Source organism: Streptopelia decaocto (assembly GCF_964273445.1).
Source record: "Streptopelia decaocto genome assembly, chromosome: 2".
Lineage (NCBI taxonomy): Eukaryota > Metazoa > Chordata > Aves > Columbiformes > Columbidae > Streptopelia > Streptopelia decaocto.
The window spans coordinates 158,504,303-158,523,004 of record NC_138655.1 but is presented as its reverse complement, the minus strand read 5'-3'; the positions used below and the strand labels follow the sequence as shown (position 1 = coordinate 158,523,004).

The 18,702-nt window shown below is 43.4% G+C and overlaps 1 protein-coding gene across 2 annotated transcripts in view; it reads left to right on the top strand.

The window, feature by feature from the left end:
* Positions 1–18,702, top strand: part of OXSR1 (oxidative stress responsive kinase 1) — a 101,488-nt gene that overhangs the window by 16,374 nt on the left and 66,412 nt on the right. For both annotated transcript variants that reach the window (XM_082046060.1, XM_082046061.1), the window contains exons 2-3: positions 4,383–4,495; positions 16,005–16,113. In XM_082046060.1, the coding sequence (XP_081902186.1) occupies positions 4,383–4,495; positions 16,005–16,113 (222 nt within the window). The remainder of the gene's footprint in view (positions 1–4,382; positions 4,496–16,004; positions 16,114–18,702) is intronic.

Here is an 18,702-nt window from a genome sequence, read left to right as displayed (position 1 = left end):
ACATCTTCCTGCCATTCCCTCGGGTTCTGTCGTTGGTCACTAAAGAGAAGAGCTCAGTGCTCCCCCTCCTCCTCCCCTTGTGAGGAGCTGGAGCCGCCATGAGCTCTCCCCTCAGTCTCCTCTTCTCCAGGCTGAACAAACCAAGTGACTTCAGCTGCTCCTCATACGGCTTCCCCTCCAAACTCTTCACCAGCTTCATACCCTCTTCTGGACACTCTCCAGTAGCTTTATCTCCTTTTTACCCTGTGTCCCCAGCCCTGCACACAGTGAATGCTCCAGGTGCAGAGCAGAGCGGGACAATCCCCTCCCTGCCCGGCTGGCCGTGCTGTGCTGGGTGCACCAGGACACGGGTCCCTCTTGTCTCCAGGGACACTGTTGGCTCATGTTCATGTAAAAAAAGTCTTGCTAGATTTTTTCTTTTTCTCTCTGTTGGTATCATCATCTCTGTCCATGCTTGTCTTCTCTAAGCAAGGTGTTTAGCATCCTCGCTGCAGCTTCTCGTCGTTCTTTCTCTTGCCACCCTTGAATATTGTAAAGAAATTGCATGGCTGTGAAGCACGAAGTGGCCATGTTGCCGTGTTTTCTCATCTCATCAGAGAAGCATGGAAACCCGTCTTTGTTTGGTCTCTGGTAGTGGCAGCAGCTTGCTTGTGGCACATCGTGCTGCAGCTTGGCTTAATCCTTGCTTGAGATGCTTTTGAGATTTCATTGTTTCTCTATAATTAAGTGCTACGGAGGAGCTGAAAGAAATGCCGAATTAGCAGGAGAGGGGGGAGTGGGGAGAGCAGGTGGCGATCGAACTGAAGAGAGCTGCCAGAGGAGTCGAGCAGCAGGGAATTAAATGGGAGGAGTCTTGAGTTGGGATGATTCCCTGCCATGTGCTTAGAAGGATTTAGTTTGGCCTTTCATTACTGTTCAAATAATGCCACACACCCATGACAGATCGGGTCCCTGTAGGCTGGGGCATTGTCCAAACGCTTAGTGAGAAGCAGTTTTTTTTGCCCTGAAGTCCTAGCTAGCAATGATTGGGCAGACTGGTGGACTGGGAAGGAACTGTAACATGCATCGTCCTGCTTTTAATTAGTCTGTATCTATTGTTTCTGGCAGGAACATCTTAAATAAAACACAAAGCCATTATTTGTGGAGTCACTTCTATAAAACCCTGGACTTCACTGTCATCTTGTGAAAGGTTTGGTCTACAGCTGTGGTATCACATCTGGATTGTGAGACACATCTCTGCGAGTCACACATACACCAGCTGGGTTTAACTGGCACAGAAATCCTGGTATGGTGTGTTGTGAGGGAAGCAGGTGTGTGCTGAAGCTGTTGGTATCTGAGAAATCCAGAAAGAGTCTTTGAGCACAGATACTCCTGAATTGGTGAGGTCCACACAGGTAGCTTTACAGATTAAAAGGTGCGCTGTAAAATGAACGGAGTGAGAAGGGTGGTGTGAATTACTGGAGAGAGATGCTACTACAAAGATGCTGAGGGGTCTGGAGCATCTTTCTGATGAGCAAAGGCTAAGAGATCTGGGTCTGTTCAGCCTGGACAAGAGAAGCTGAGAGGGGATCTCATCAGTGTTTATAAATATCTCCAGGGTGGGTGTCAAGAGGATGGACCAGACTCTGTTCAGTGATGCCCAATGACAGGATGAGGGGCAATGGGCACAGACTGGAAACACAGGAGGTTCCATCTGAATATGAGGAGAAACTTCTTTCCTTTGAGGTGCCAGAGCCTGGACCAGGCTGCCCAGAGAGGCTGTGGAGTCTCCTTCTCTGGAGACATTCAAACCCACCTGGACACCTTCCTGTGTGATCTGCTCTGGTGACCCTGCTTGAGCAGGTGGGTTGGGCTGGATGATCTCCAGAGGTCCCTTCCAACCCCAACCAGCTGTGACTCCGTGATTCAAGACAGTCCTCTGAGGTGTGCAGTCAAATATTGTGACAGCATCTGCCTTGTGTCTCCAGCCTCTGTCTATTACTATGCACCAAGCCATCCAAAGAAAGAAATAATACTTGCGCTTTGGATGTGTCAGCAGCAGTGTTTCTTTTGGGATCTAACTCTTTCCTATCTTTATATTCAGTCATTTTTTGTGTTTTCATATATTTTCACCCGAAGAAGCAGCAGAAAAACTTAGAGAAGCAGGTACTGGGTGGAGAGGAGCAGGTCAGGACAACCTGGGATTCCAGGTGAGTGGGAAGAGGTCTGTGCTGGGGCTGCTGGTTTCCCATTGGACTCCTGCACCTCCTACCTGCTGGGAAAGCAACCGCAGGGATGTGTGTGGAGGTTGGTTTTGGGGATGTTTTCCCTGCTTAATGTTGTGTATTCAGCCCCACTTCTGGCAGCCCAACTTAGCTGTCAAAATCTTCTCCCCTTGCTGTTTGAGTCCTTTTTGTTAAATGTCTGCCCACACTCTTCCATCAACTCCATCTTTTGCTCAAGACTTTGTCTATGGCACTCAAACTTCATTTTCAAAGTCCCTTAAATATTCTTGGCCTGCCCCCCCCCTTTTCTTCCAAGTGAGCTATGTCTGGTAGCTTTTCTACCCTCTATGTATAGTCTCTGAAAAATGTGTGCAAGTAATAAATGACCTCAGCCTTGAACTTCTTAAAAACCCATTTACTTTGTGAAGTAGTACAGCTTCAGCAACCTCTGCTGCTTTGTGTTCTGCACATTGCTGCCTTCTGCTATTAAAATGTAAACTCTCAAGCGCAGGAATCACCCGGCAAGCTGAACCTGTTGTCTGGGGTGCACTTGTAATGCCATACGAAGTGAAATTAAACTCCTATATCTTTGCTGTAGTGGGTACTGGTTGAAGATTAGAGGAGCAGAAACCATGTCCCTGAGAACCTCGTCTAAACACCTTTTAAACACCTACAAATAGTTTGCAAACTATTTGTACTTAACCCATATTGCAGAACCTGGAAATGTTTTTTATAGTATTAGAATGGAAGAATCTGGTAAAATAGGTGTATTATTCCAAAATGCAGAATAGTTATCGTCTCCCTTATCAGTGCAAATGAGCTCGAAAGTTATGCCTGGGATAATGAACAAAATAGCTGTGTGTTTAATTTTTAATAGTGTGGTTTTTGGCAATAGGAAGCTCTTGAGCTGTTTTCTACCTATCCTGCCCCCTTTTTTTATTAATTTGAATTTATTCCTTTCCAGTCAAGTTGGTAAATGAAGGGAATCAAGGCGAAGCTAGAAAGTAAAGCAACAAGGTGTCCTATTGATGAGACATCAATGTTGCTGCTATTTCTGGAAGCCAAAAAATAGGGGCTTAACATTAACTGGATTTTAAATCATACTGTTGCAAACTCCTTTGATATCAAAGGATACAATATTGCTGAGCAGTTTAAATCCAGAGCTCTTATCCATACTTCCAGTAGCTAGAACAACTTGCACATTAAAATGTGATATTTTTTCCCCTATTGGAATATAAATGTTCTCTGGCTGTGGTTTTTGGAGCTGAACAGGATTGAATGAAGCCTGCCTCGTGTCTTTGCATAAAATGAGGAGAGACGAGAACAGCAATTAGTACGTAAAAATATTTGAAAAATCTCATTAGTGTTGCTAGCAAAGAGTGTGGCTTGTTCTGATGCTTGGGGTGAACACATGGGGTTAAAAGTCTGTGTGACCTCAGTGGCCTTTGTTTTCAAAGCACATGAGAAGAATCACTGCTCAAAGTAAGCTGGAGTGTGGGTTTTTTTCTTGGCTGCAGAGCTGTAATGATCCTGGGAAGGGATCTTGAAGGTCTGCTTGTTTTGTCTGGTTAGTCCACCAGCTCTTGGGCTGGTCTAACCGTAAAGACAGAGTTGGAGTGTTTAGCCTGGAGAAGAGAAGCTCCAGGGAGACCTTATTGTTGCCTTTGAGGACTTAAAAGTGGCCTGTAAGAAAGATGGGGACAGACTTTTTAGCAGGGCCTGTTGTGATAGGACAAGGGGTGATAGTTTTGAACTAAAGAAGGGGAGATGCAGGGTGGATGTGAGAAATTGTTGCCCCTGAGGGTGGTGAGAGCCTGGCCCAGGTTTCCCAGAGAGGTGTTGGATGCCCCATCCCTGGAGACATCCCAGGCCAGGCTGGACGGGGCTCTGAGCAACCTGAACTGGTTGTGATGTCCCTGCTCATGGCAGGGGTGGCACTGGATGAGCTTTGGAGGTCCCTTCCAACCCAAGCTATTCTATGATTTGGTGCTGCAGCTGATCTGACCCATTGGATTGCACAGACCTGGAGCAGGCAGCGACTGTGGTGTTGCCTTCACTGGGTTTTCACTTGGCTCTGCTTTCTTAATGAACTGGCACTCATAATTTTGTGGTCTTGCCTCCCTTTCTTTCTGCTGAAATCCCCCAAGATGTTTCTAACTCTCTCTTTTTCACTCACAGGGAGTGGAGCGACTGCAGTGGTGCAGGCGGCTTTCTGCAGTCCGAAGAAGGAGAGGGTGGCAATTAAACGGATCAATCTTGAGAAGTGTCAGACGAGCATGGATGAACTCCTGGTATGCAATCAACATTGTCTGGGGAGTTGGATTCTGGTTCACATCATCTCCATGTTTCCCAGGTGCCTTAAGGTGCCACCCTGAGGTGATGTGAGGGTGAGGGGACTGATTTCACTAGAGGCAGTTCAGTTGTCCCAGTTGTGGGCACAGTGCTTAAAATGTTAAAAAGATCAACTGTTGGAGAACTTCAGGCTGTTTGTTTAGAGCTAAGCACTTTGTATAATCCCTTTGTTTTGAACAGAGTTAGTGTGTAAGCGTGAAGCTCAGCTGTACCCACAAGAGCTCTGTGCTTTGAGAGGGATGCAGAGCTGTGTGCTTCCAGAATCTTTAAGGGAATGGTTTTGCTTTCTTTTCCTTTCTCTCAATTCTTTGCGGTGTTTTTCCTTTTACCTGTAAAGAGAAAAACTGAATCAATTACCTCTTGTTCCTAATCTCTTTCTGGCAGTGATGCCAGCTAAGGGATCACTCTCACTTATTTCAGGCTGCCATATGGAAACCCCCATTAATTCTGAGTTCAGTACAGGAGGTTGAGTCCTTTAGAGCTGTGGCTCTGTAATTTTATTCTGCTGTTTGCCTCTTTTTTGAAGATTTTCTGAATGGAAAACAGCTTCTGGCAGGTAGCCATGGTAACCAGAATTTCCTTTTTCTTATCTGACTTGTGTGTTGATGGGTTTTCTCTTTCTCCTTTCCCTGCGTGTGTGAGCCGATGCTTCTGTCGTGCAGCAGCTGTCCCATCCACCTCATGTGTGGAAAGTCCCTGGTTTTAAGCCAGGCAGAAATAGGCATCCTTGTGAGCACTGAGATGTTTCCACTCAAGGTGATAAAGCTCTTTCGGGTCAAACTTTTCAGAGTAAATATTGGTGAGCAGGGGTTGAGGGAAGATGATGAGATGAGGCCTTACACCACTTTTCCTTTTAAAGCATCTTTCTAGGATTGTATCTATTCCTACCTGTCTTTCCACTTGCATCTTGACAGCTTCTGTGGTGTTGACCCAGGCGCTTGTTTTGGTGTTTGTGATCAGAAAGCAGAACAGAGACAGAGTTCAGGCATCCTGGCTGGCGTTACACTTGTGTGATCTTTGGGAAGTCACTTCCACTGCAGTTCCAGTTTTCATCTAATGACTAATGTTATTTTTTTAGCATTATAGGTATCTGCAGATCTGTTCTTGTAAGATGGGAAGGCTCCATCCAAGGTGCCTGTGAAGGGCTGTGTGTAGGACTCTTAAGATGACCTACACCAGAATGAACCATAAGAGGATTTAAACTCAGAAGTTTGAGATTTCTTCCCTTTTCACAGTTGATCTCTTTGCTCTGCTACCATGCCTCGTTACTCTTCTCAAGTCTTTTATGTGGTTTGTCCATGCTGCTCTGTCTCAGTTTTTATTTCAAACTGTATTGTCATGATGCAGTAATTGAGATTGTTAGTGTTTGAGTAATTGCCAATTCCAGCTAAAAGGGTTAGGTTCAGAAAGATACGCTGCTGAGACTTGGCACGTAATTTTAGATAAGTACTTCTAATTGCATATTTTAAACCTCTGGCTGACCTGTTCCTCACAATGATTTTTCTTGTTATCAGTGAGACTGCAATGAATTGCTGTTGTCAGCTCTCCTAAGCTTCCAGTTTTGTGACCAGATCTAGTGTGATCAGATCTGTTGTGACTGGATCTCTTTGTATAGGTCTGTTGTGAAAGCAAATGTTTGTGTCTTGGCATCATGTGTCCAATACTGTTCATTAATGTCTGGGATAAAGACAGAAATTTGAGATTTTCCCATACCTGCTGTCAGTAAACAGATTTTTTTTCATTACTTGGCTTGTAGCATTTTGTAACAGCAACACAGGCGTTAAATGGCTCCAACTGACAAATTTGGACATGACCTATAAAAATAACATCTTTAATAGTGAGATATTAGGCCAGGACTCTGTGCGAAAATGTAGAGAGAACTTGATGACGAACTTTTCTCCAGTCAATTCCTTGACTGGTTGAGGTTCTTCCTTTTCAGACTCAGATGAAGTAATATGTGCCTGGTTCTCCTTTTCTGTGTACTGTAAAATGCAGATTTTTAGCCTGCGTTTTGAAATAAGCCAATGTACCGTGTCTTTAGTTGTGCTCCTGAGGTCTGTAGCTCATCTAGAAAACTTGTACATGGTTTAAGGAGCACAGTAAGTGATTTGAGTCTTATATTTCAGAGGAAAGTGCACAAATCAAGCTCTGGGCAATTTTGGGATAATCTCTCCCCAAACAAGTTCTTGTTTGGACCTGTAACAGTTAAGCTTTACTTATCCAGATTTAAGTTGATCTCTTAATTAGGTTTTTTGAAAATGGAATAGAAATGCAAGTATTCTTCAACTTAAAATCATGGAAGGGTGTGGGTGAGAAGAGGATGGTTGAGTTTTAGCAGCTTCCTGGGGCAGTGGACACTAAGGACACTAAGATGTGTTGTGTGAAAAAGGGCTTTGGCTGAGCGTTTGGAGTTTGTCAGTTTAGTAGATGTCACTTCCCAGCGTGAGAAGTGAAAGGGTGGACGTTCCTGATTTCCCTGCTCCTGCCTTACCTACTCTTTATCTTGTCTCCATACTTGCTTCTTCCTCAACCTTAAATATTCTCAAGCTTTTCAGTCTCTCTGATCACTTTAATTACCATTTTTGACTACTTGTTATTGCAGGATTTTTTTCTTCCAAATAATGTCAATATAAGTCCTCACTGATTACAGTGCTTTTATGAAGCAACTACAAAGAGAAATGTGAGTTCATACTTGAGTATGTCATGCCCTCCTCCTTGCTTTCTCCTCTCCCCCAGTACATGCTTTTAAGCATGAATTTGGGCTTTTATTTGATCCATTATTCTTCTATTGTGCTGAAGGTATCTGAGCATGACAGACAGCTCTTGTGTTAGCACTGCCCAGTCATCAGGCACTGGCATAGGAAGGAGAAGATAGGACGTAAATGCTCTTCAAAAATTATTTTTCTGTAGTTCTTCAGACCAATATACTTCTCTATTGTAGAAAGCTTGTTTATTCTAGTACTATTATAGATAGGATGAGAGGAAATGGCCTCAGGTTGAGCCAGGGCAGGATTAGATTGAATATTAGGAAAATTTTTTTCCTGGAAAGGGGTGTTGGGTGTTGGAACAGGCTGCCCAGGGTAGTGGTGGAGTCACCATCCCTGGAGGGGTTTAAAAGACACAGAGATGAGGTTCTTAGGGACATGTTTTAGTACTAGAGTTAGGTTATGGTTGGACTCAATGACCTTGAGGGTCTCTTCCAACCAAAATGCTTCTGTGATTGCTAGAATCTGCCTAACAAAGAGAGTGAAAATGTTGTGTTGCTTGGGAGCAAACCGTTCTGCCATCCATAAGGATGACTTGTTTGTTCTGCAGCTCTTCCAATGTCCATGCTGCTTAGCAGCTGGCGCTCCTATTTCTTGGGATGGAGGAGAGGAAGGTCAGCTTGGAGCAGGGTTAAGAAATGCAGGGTAAGAAGCTCTGTTTTTGGTTGAATGGATGAGTGACCTTGAGTTTCCTTCGAGTTTCTGTAGCAGCAGGAGCCCAGAGAACCTGGGAGCACCTCCTGGCTCATGGGGATGCCACAGTGATGGTGATGAAGTGATAGGACTTGGCTCATTAAAGATATTGATCCTTCTCTCTTGATACACAGTGTGGGTGGTCAGGAATAACCTGCACACTTGGCAAATGCTGCATGATGTCTTAGGTTAATGCAATGGTTTAATTTATTGCTGCTACAGGGTATGGAAATGTAGGAAGGACTGATTCTGCATCATGAACAAACCAAGTCAAGGGCGTTCAGCTTGTCAGCAGAAGTAATTGCTGTGGAGGACGCAGACTGGCAGGAGTAGTGCAGTTTGGACATGTGGCTCTTTCTAGCCGAGCTACTGAATTAGGTGATGTTAGTCGGGAGTTCTGCTTGAGTTTGATCTTTTTCCATGTGTATCGTCAAGTGCTCCCAGATGTTTCCTAGCAGGCCTGTGGGGTTCACCTGGAAGGGCAGTACAATAAAGCTTCTAATGGTTCTTGCTCACTGGGGTGACTGGGAGTGGGATGTACAGAGGGGTGATCAAATACAGAGTTATCTACAACTGGTCTTGGACTTTTTTATTTATTTGTTATTTAAGTTCCACTTTTTACTTGTCTTGCAACCCACAGTAGTTAACAAACTTACGCAACATTTTGATGCGTGTTTGAAACCAGTTGCCGTGTGGTGTATTTCACAGCTGGACACTTTTGCTCTTCCTTCTCCTCTGCATTGTGGGTTGTTGTATTGCTGCTGTTGCCAGTCCTTGAAACACAGGGGTATGACACATGCCTCAAAACAACCATGCCTCAAGCTTTGTTCTTATATAAGTGTTTCCTTGCTTTAAAGAATTATTGATTAAAAGGCCTTAGATCTCTCTGCCCAGCAAACTCTTTGTTTTCATGCAGTTAAGGCTGAGTTAACTTGGTCTATTTTTCTCCATGCTTTGAGAGTAGCAGGTGATGTGAATTACCTACTTAGCAGTTATAGTGTTGAATGGTGGAGATGGGAACACAAGCCATGGGCTGTTTCACATCAGGCTTTCCCAGCTGGGGACAACTGCTGCCTGTTCAGTTCCTAGAGGTTCAGGAAGGAGCCTGTGATGTTGCTGCTCCTGGGAAGAGACTTCAAACTCTTGCCAGTCCAGAGACTGGTAGGACTGGGCCTGACAGGTCTGCAGATAAGAGGAGTAAAGTGAAGATACCCTTGTGTCAGAGGGCAGTTAAGGAAGCTGAGGGAACAAGTTTAACTGCAGTAAAAACTTCCTGTTGAATTTCATGGCATTGACCTGGGGAGCTTGCTGCCAATAATGCAAAGAACAAACGTTGCCTGAGATTAAGTAAATCAACCTATAGTTGAGAAGGTTAAATTAGATAGGATTTAAAAAAAAGGATTATGAACTCCTATGGTTTAAAGCATAAGCCAGCTGTTAACTGCCCAGGCTTAGTCAGAAGTCTTCCCTCTGGGCAGATAATTGTGTAACTGGTTGTTATAGAGTTTTATACCTTCTTTTGAAGACTTGGGCAGGATATTGAGCTGGCTTTGATCTGACAGAGTGGTTCCTACAAGTGGATTAACCAGACTGTAAGGTGGTTGGGAACAAAGCAGCGGACTGCAATAGAAGTAGTAAAGGCATTTCTGCTGTGCCTGTTGTCTGATGAGAATTGCCATTATAATTCCATTTCCAGTCCTGAGGACCTTTACACTTGCTCCAGGGGAAACAGTCCCCAGGTTTCAGTGCCAGAGTCCAATGAATAATATGTGACTTCTGCATGGTTATTTGATATGCCATGTAACATGTTTCTTGCCTTATAGGATTGCAGCTTTATAGGATACTTTAGCTGGGGACAGGTGGTCTGTGGTGTTTCTCAAAGCAACAACAACAGAAATCTTAATTTCTGTGCTGATTGAAGTCTTTTTTTCCTTTGGGAAAGTTCAGCATGAACATGAGGATTAGCATGGGTGAAATCCTGAATGTAGAATGTCTCTGGACTGGATGAGCATGACATGATGCATGTAAATAACTTTGGAGAGTTTGCAGTTGACTGAGTGGACAAATCACAAATTTAAGGCTCGGCTGAGCTGTAAACAGTGGGTATTGATCTGTATTGTAAGGGTCAGTGATAAGTTAGTTGGTAACATGGGTGAAGCTGCAAGATGAGTCAGTCACTTGCTTATTTGCTTTGTGGCTAAAACCAAGAAAATATGGGTGTGTATGAATTACTCCCCCATAATAGTTCAAACGTCTGCTTTCTTCAGCACGTTGTCACCAACACTGCACACCTGGAGAGGGAGAACAGCCACCAAATGATGCGGAAAAACAGCTGCTGAAATGGGGAACCACTGAATGACTTGCCACAGGGGTGGTTTGTTCCCATCAACTAAGATTTATGGATGAAAACTTTTTATCCCTTTCAGACTTGTTCCTTTGCCAGTGTTGCTCTGGATTAGCTAATCTAACCCCTTTTTAATTGGGCCAGTCTGTCTCCTGTAGCCACATCTTGAGGGTAAAGAACTGAACTGGATAATCGCAGAATCAGAGTGGTTGGGGTTGGAAGGGACCTCTGGAGATCATCCAGTCCAACCCACCTGCTCAAGCAGGGTCACCAGAGCAGATCACACAGGAAGGTGTCCAGGTGGGTTTGAATGTCTCCAGAGAAGGAGACTCCACAGCCTCTCTGGGCAGCCTGGTCCAGGCTCTGGCACCTCAAAGGAAAGAAGTTTCTCCTCATGTTCAGATGGAACCTCCTGTGTTTCAGTCTGTGTCCCTTGCCCCTCATAATCTGGACATAGAAGCTGGATTATAATCTCTCATTTTGACCTCTGTGCTCTTTATCTCCTTCAAAAAAATGCCTCTGAAGTTGATTGTGGTAGGGGAACATTGATAAAAAGAGGAAATGCTATTCTCAACTTTACAGCATTTTAGTTAAACAACTAGAATTTCACTTGGAGTAAAATTTGAACAGTTACAGCTGCCTGAAGGACTGGAGCTCTAAATCCTGCTTTAAAAGGATGACAAAGAGCTTCAACACCTTCTGCCTCAAGATCTCTCATCTGACAGATAAGTTCTTTCCCAGCTGTAGCTGGAGCATTGGTGTATCCAAGGGGAGATCACATCTGACCTGCTTTGATTTCCGCCCAGGCGTGTTTTCCCTCCCCAGTTCTCTTACGGCCATGGTTGCCTTCAAACAGGGTAATGAGTTGACCTATTTCTGGATTCCTCTGAAGCTGCAGGTAACCACATGAAAGCAGAGTACTGCTGTGGTGTATCTCTGGAGTTCATGTCAACACGTAGGAAGTAAAACTAAACAAAGCACAATTTTCATCCACAGATTCGAGAGCAAGTGTCTTTGAAACAAGCCTTGGGGCAGATGAACACAGAGTAGAAGGTGATGATATGAACAGAAAACACCAGTAAGAAAGTTTATCTGGTAGCTTAAATACAGCCTTAGCTGCTTTGTGTCTCTCTTCCTATCAACTCAGAGTTCAGTTTTATGTCAGCAGGAAATAAACCCCCTTCTGAAATAGCATATCTCCATGACTGACTTATAGGAGACTAATAGGTTTCTTATGATTCTAAATTATACTTCACAGCAGTTTTTTTAGTGTTTTGGAAGCCTTGAAGTGCTTTTATTGCCCACGAAGTACTGAAAACATTCATCAGAACCCTTAAGGAAAGATGTGGAAACCTTTATAGCTAATGCTGGTCTGTTTGCTTTTGGTATTTGACAGTGCAGATTTTTAATATCTAGTCTGGGATGTAACAATCTCCAAACCATTGCCAGTGTCTAGACATGTTTTTATCAGGAGTTCTTGCTCCCTAGCTGAGCAGAAAGTGGTTTCATTTATGGATCCTGAACTGGGCAACTGGCACTAAGGCTGGGTCTAACTGGAGCCAGATGTCAGTGTGAGCGATGGGATGGAAGAGCTGAGCTGTGGATGGTCTGAGGGGTCTGTATCAAGTCACCCATGACCATGAACAGAGTGGGAATAAAGCAAAGTTTCCAGTTTAGAACTTGCATGTAGCAGCCTGAAGAAATTCTGATGTTTAGCACTGACTTTATGACAGAATTGTGGAATTTGCTGAGATTTTTATTAAGAGTCTTACCATATAGTTTTGATGATGGTGAAAGTGAGTGGAGCACAGTTGTAACTTGGTTATTTCTTCTTTGTGTGATTTGGGTTTAACAGCCTTGTTACTAAGCAGGTAGGGAAGGGAAATCTTTGCCTGCTATGACTTAGTGTTTGAAGAGTAGTAAACTCTCTGAATAACTTTAGAAACCATATTAAAGCTGTGCCTACTACACACATAAAGACTGCTGTTGCATTTTGTTCCCTCCTGTTCCCTTTTTCTCCAAAGATGCTTTGAGCAGAGCTCCCCAGTGATCCTTGACTGGGATTCCTGCTTTAACTACAGCTCTTCAGCCTTTGAGTTTATTTGTTCTCCTGTTGTATGTGCCACAGATTTGGCTTGGTTTCAATTACACAAGGAAGCATTTGAACCTCAAAGCCCGTTGTGATTTGCCACCATCAGTTAAAACAATTGTATATATTGAGCCTCCAGGATGTTGGTACCTTGTGTGGGGGTGAAGATGAATGAAGCTTTGACGTAGCTGGTGTGATATTAGCCTAGAAAACTTATTAAAAATAGGATGGGGGTCTGTAGGGGAGAGGGCAAGTCTGGCTGCTGTTCCTTCTTACTGGTAATAATGTAAAAACACTGGAAATAATGAGCTGTGATGCAGTTAATTATTCAGAGCTGTGTGAGAAATGGTTCAATCTGCCTGTTGCACATTGTCGAGCTGACAGAGGTGTTTAGTTGCATAGATCAGGTTTGCAATTACTTATTTTTCCTCTTCCTCTCTGTGCACTGAAGTAAATGACAGACTTGGGATTTGTTTCTGTTTAAACTGTGTTTCCCAGCCCGTGGAGCAGAGTATGATAATGCACAAGAGAAGTAGTTCTTGGAAAATAATAAAATAGTAACTAAGCATCACAGAACGCATGCAAAATGCTGTAGTGCAGTGCTGCTTGAGTGGCAAAGATTTGATCCATGTTTAGGCTCTTAACATAAACTTGGTCCAGACTTTGTTTCACGGTGTCCTGAATTCCAGTGGGATACACTAAATAGATATATAAAATATGTAATGTTTGTGTATATTTCTTGTACTGTCTTCTTGATCTCTGTGGGAGCTGGTTCAGAACATTTTGAGCGGTTTAGATCAGAAAGGATAAAACCAGCTGCTCTGGATCACTTCTGATCTGGATTTGGGGCAGGTCTGGCTCATCTGGGGATTAACTGGTCAGCATCCTGCTTGCTGCTTTTCACAGGTTTCCTCTGGTGCCGCTTGCGCATATGTGGCTTTCTTTAATTGTCAGAAAGAAGTTAGGCGCTTGAGTTTCCTTGCATGTTTAAAAGAGTAAAATTAATTTAAAGCCTTGGGCTGAATGCTAATTTCAGACTTAGGGTCCAAGACTGTGTGTGGTTTACAGATCCCTTAACTAAGGGCTCTAAGACAGTCTAGAAAGACCCCAGGGTAAGAAAATGTGTTCAGAACTCTGAGCTCAATGAGTTTTAGAAAGGTTGTGTGAATCAAATGTTGCATTTATGTTTACAGACAGCAGCCCAGAGCTTCCCAACCAGCCAGGTTATGGGCAAGCAATATGACAGGGCACAAACCAGTTGGTGAGTCTGACCCGTGTTATCCAGGGCCCTCGTTTCCATCTATCCCTTGGTAGAACTTTGAAGGAGGGCAGTAAAAAGAACATTCTTGTTGGCATCTTTGGCTGTTGAGGGGCTTTCCTGCATTGCAAAGTAACCAAACTAGAAGGCAATAAAAACTCCAAAGGTGCTGATTTATTTCCTTTTTGAAAAATAGTTTGCCACAAGTGTTTGCAAGGAAGGGAGCTGGAACTGTCAGAGTAAGCAGAGGATATTGTTTCAGGCTGTATTTATTTTCATGGGGTGTTTCTTAGTCAATGAGTAGGCTATACTGAGATGAATAACCTGCTCCCCACTCTTCAAATATCCTTTCCTGTTTAGAAGGATTCTTCTTTAATCTGCTCATTGGAGTTTCCTGGAAAGTTGGTGCCTTTTCTGGAGAAGCAGAAAGAGGAGCCAATTGCGTTTGATTCCTCAAATGCACCTGCTCCCTGAAAAGTAGTATTAAAATGAATAAATCAACTTTAGCGTGTTTCTTTGTAGCTGTGATTACCAGTTAAACCTTTGCCAAGGGGAAAGCAGTTTGTCTTCATGCTGTGCTGGGTCACAAGCAGAGCTTTGTGCATGGGGAGGAGAAGAATATGCGGTACCTGTGGGGTGTCCTAGACATGGGTGAGACCTTCTCAGAGCTTCCTTTTGTACTTTGGTAGCAGGGAGGTCTTGTGTTTAGAAGGAGGAAATGATCAGGGTGTGAAGAGCCTTTGCTTTCCTCCTTTCCTGTGTGCTGGAGGTCAGGAGGAGGGGGGTGACAGTGAGCAATGACCAAACCTTTGAACAGTGAGTGGCATTCGAGTGTTCAGTGAGGGAATGTCTTAGTTAAGAGAAGAAGTTCAGGATGTCAGGGATGAGTGTCTGTCATGGGTGATGCTGGAGGGGACAACTTGATGGGTTGAGAGGCTTGGCTGAAGCTCCCAGCTTGACTGAAGCACAAAGCCCAGCTGGGTGTAGTGCAGGGTGCTAGGCTTGGCCTAGTGGATCATTTTACAGACTCAGAGTGGTTGGGGTTGGAAGGGACCTCTGGAGATCATCCAGTCCAACCCACCTGCTCAAGCAGGGTCACCAGAGCAGATCACACAGGAAGGTGTCCAGGCGGGTTTGAATGTCTCCAGAGAAGGAGACTCCACAGCCTCTCTGGGCAGCCTGGTCCAGGCTCTGGCACCTCAAAGGAAAGAAGTTTCTCCTCATATTCAGATGGAACCTCCTGTGTTTCAGTCTGTGCCCGTTGCCCCTCATCCTGTCGTTGGGCACCACTGAACAGAGTCTGGTCCATCCTCTTGACACCCACCCTGGAGATATTTGTAAACATTGATGAGATCCCCTCTCAGCTTCTCTTCTCCAGGCTGAACAGCCCCAGCTCTGTCTCTCCTCATCAGAAAGATGTTCTAGACCCCTCACCTTTGTTGCCCACTGCTGGACTCTCTCCAGTAATTCCTTGTCCTTCTTAAACTGAGGAGTCCAGAACTGTGCACAAAACTTGAGATGCGGCCTCACCCTTAGTCTATGGACAACTAAGAAACTGTGAGGCTTTCTGTCCAAACTAGTGATTTGTGACTGCATAATGAAAAATCAATGTTTTCTGAGGTGTTCTGCCCATAACCTGGAAAGCATCAGCACTTAAGCCATAATGAAATCTAAGAATAAGCACAGTCCAAGCTCAAACAATTTAGTATCTGAGCATGTTTCATATTGTACCCATCTGTAGTAGCCAACTGCTTTCTAATCTCAAACTGGTTTGCCTCGTCTTCCAGTGTGATTACAGCCATAACTGCCCTTTGTGCCTTCAACCTGATCCAGCTGAGCCATCTGTGTTCCTGCTGGGAAGAAACACTAGTGATAAGAGGCCTTTTATTTTCCCAGTGGCAAATATTTCCTGTTCTCACCCAAATTATAGTCTTCAGCTGATTAAGCATTTGTTGTGTAATGTCTCATTGAAAGGAGGAGTCAGCATGAACTTCTTAGGTAACAAATGGATGTGAATTTTTGGGGATATTCTGTTGTAGCTGCATGGTTGTAACCAAATTACCTGCACTTTGTTGCCCTTGCCAAGGGCTTGTTTTTGGTCAACTTTTTTCTTCTAGATAGATGGGAAGAACACCCTAAAATACCTGTGGGTCCTAGTATGATGTGAACTGAGTATTTCTGGGTTTTCTATGTTTTCTTTGTACCCTCTTTGAACATTTTGATTTGAGGAAGAAAACTTATGTGCCCAAGGAATAATAATCACTGGGTCCAACTGCTAATGCTTTATTTTTCTCTACAGAAAGAAATTCAAGCCATGAGTCAATGCCATCACCCCAACATTGTATCTTACTACACATCGTTTGTGGTGAAAGATGAGCTTTGGCTGGTGATGAAGTTACTTAGTGGAGGTGAGTGGTCCAATTTCTTTACTGTAAAAGGCCACATAAAGTTTTCTTTCTGTAATACCCTTTCCCTTGTTTTCCTTGTTTTCCTACTTGTGAGTTGAGACATTTGAATAATAGTATTAAACTTCAACACATTCAGCTCAGAAATAGCTTCTCTTGTGGTGTACACCAGTAGTAGCACCAAACTACATGGCTGTGCTGGCTTTTCTTTTCCCGTCCCTATATTATATTTGACAGAATTTCAGAGAGTGATTTGTGTGTGTGTGTTTGCTGAATGACTCACTTGAGTATTTGGAAACTGGAGCATATGACTTCAGACATGAACAGAAACTTAAGTGTAGGTGTAGTAGTTGAAACCATCCTAAACTTCTAGGAAACAAATCTGTGTTCTCCAATGATTGATCTGAAGTGGTATTTCTTGATTCTCGTTAACACAAGTTTCTTCATCTTGCTCTGTAAGCCTGGGAGAAGCTTTTGAACTAGAGTAATGTGCAAACAACTGGGCTGAGCCCAACCACTTCCACTTGCTCGATTGTGAGAATTGCAAATCTGGGTCCTTGAGCCTTTCTTCACTTGCAGTTTAGAGGCCTCTGTGGGGCTGATGGCCTCTTGGTAACCAGCCAGTCTATGGATATTTTAACTGATTCGCATGTTGGCTGCCCTTATGAGGAACTTTAAATCACCTCTATTTAGGGCAGAGCTGCTCTTAAAATGTCAGTATATGGCCTTAAAACGGGAGGAGAACATCAGGTGGGCACAGCTTGATTTGTGCAGTGTCAGTCCTCAGAGCTTGGATTACTTCCCCCCTTGTTCTGCTTGACAAAGTAACTGGGAATACTTGGGACAATTTCAAATTACTGCCTAGTTAACACAAAGCCAGGGAAACTTTCTCCTTTCTGGATTTATCTCTGAGACACTGGAGAAACAGCCCTTTTTTGAGAGAGAGTTTGAAAACTTCTTATCGGTAATGCTTAATTTGATATCATAAGATTTTCCAGGATCTCTGTTTAAGTTACAGTTGAGCCAAGAAGTGGAATCAAGTTCTGGATGATAACACAGAGGACTGTTGCTAAATCTCAGGCCTGTCTGATTTGATTTTCCTGGCACCCCAGTGAAAATGAATTGAAAGCTGAAAACAAAAACCAACCCTACCCTGTTTTCTTGCTTTTTTTTTAATAAAAACCTTCTTGGCTCCTCTGTTCTTGGCTTAATACTGGGGGCTGTAAAATGCCAGATGATGATGTGGAAAAATCTGGCTAAACCTGTTGGCTTTTTCCACAAGAGCTCGACAATGACCATAAACCATGTGTCTCGAAAGATCTTCTTTAGAGATTTTTAGCAGTTCTCTTGGGGACAGTCAAATTTCATGCCAACTCGAGTCTGTCTTAAAGCATTTTTAATGCCTCATGTGTCATTAAGCAATACCCTCTCTTTTCTTGGAAGGGCATGTAACAGGTCATTAAAGACACAATTGCTCTTTGTGCTTAGAAAAGAATCCCCTACCAGCTTAACACGAGTAGTTTTGCTGTGTGTACAAGAAGTGTATCTATGGGGAGGTTTCCACAACACGGGGAAATGGCATCTCAGGGGTGCAGGAGCAGCAGCACAAACATCCTTGGCCTTTATTAGGAGAGAACATGAGCTCTTAGCAAAAATGCACAGCATTAGCTGGTATTTTCATAGCAGCTTTCTGTAAGAACCAAGAATGAGGCTCATCCTTGAACCTCCAAATGTTGCTTGTTTGTCCTCATTTCTATAAGGTTTTTATGTAAAGCCGGAAAAATATCAGACTCGTTATGGACCAACTTTGTCAAGGTACCACAAAGGTAAAGGCTGAACTGGAAAATCTCTGTAAAAATCATCATTGCTTCAGAAGCAGCCTCTTGGTGGTGTGAATGATGGCCTGTTTGTCATTGAATATTCACTTTGAATGGGCTTCTGTGTTATACAGACTGATAATTGACCCTTGTGCAGCTCTGGCATCAAGTGGGGTATTTTCAGTAATATTGCTAGGAAATCTCGCTGCTTCTTACTCCGTTGCATATGCTGAAGATGAGAGTCATACAATAAAAGACAGACTAGTATCAGTGTAATCCTTCCCCATAACATTTCCATGAGCCCATGTTAAATTTTCTCACTTAAAACGAAACATTTGAGATCTGGGGGAATTTCTCAAACTTTCCATCTATTTTAGCATGTCCCGTCACTACGTTTTATGTAGGAAGGTACCTTGAGAGGTGAGTTTCAGTTGTTTTCACTTCAGACTTTTTGCACAGCTGTACTTCGGAAATCTCATTTTAAATCTCATAGGCAAATTCTACAGGATGGTCTTGAGGGCGGGTGAAGGAACTTGTGTATTGGAACCTTCTGACTGAAGAGCTTTTTCATTCATTTTTAATGAGATTATTTCCGGTTGTTTTTAGGCCGAGTGATTTATATAACAAGAGACACTTTAAAAACTGCAGCTTGTTCCTTTCAGCTCATTTCTTATCAGTTATAAATTGGTGAGTTTTATAGCCGGCTGTTGTCCAGTGGGAAAAATAACGATCTGAGTTTCTTAACAGGGAAAACCTTTGAGCTGTTTTCATAAAC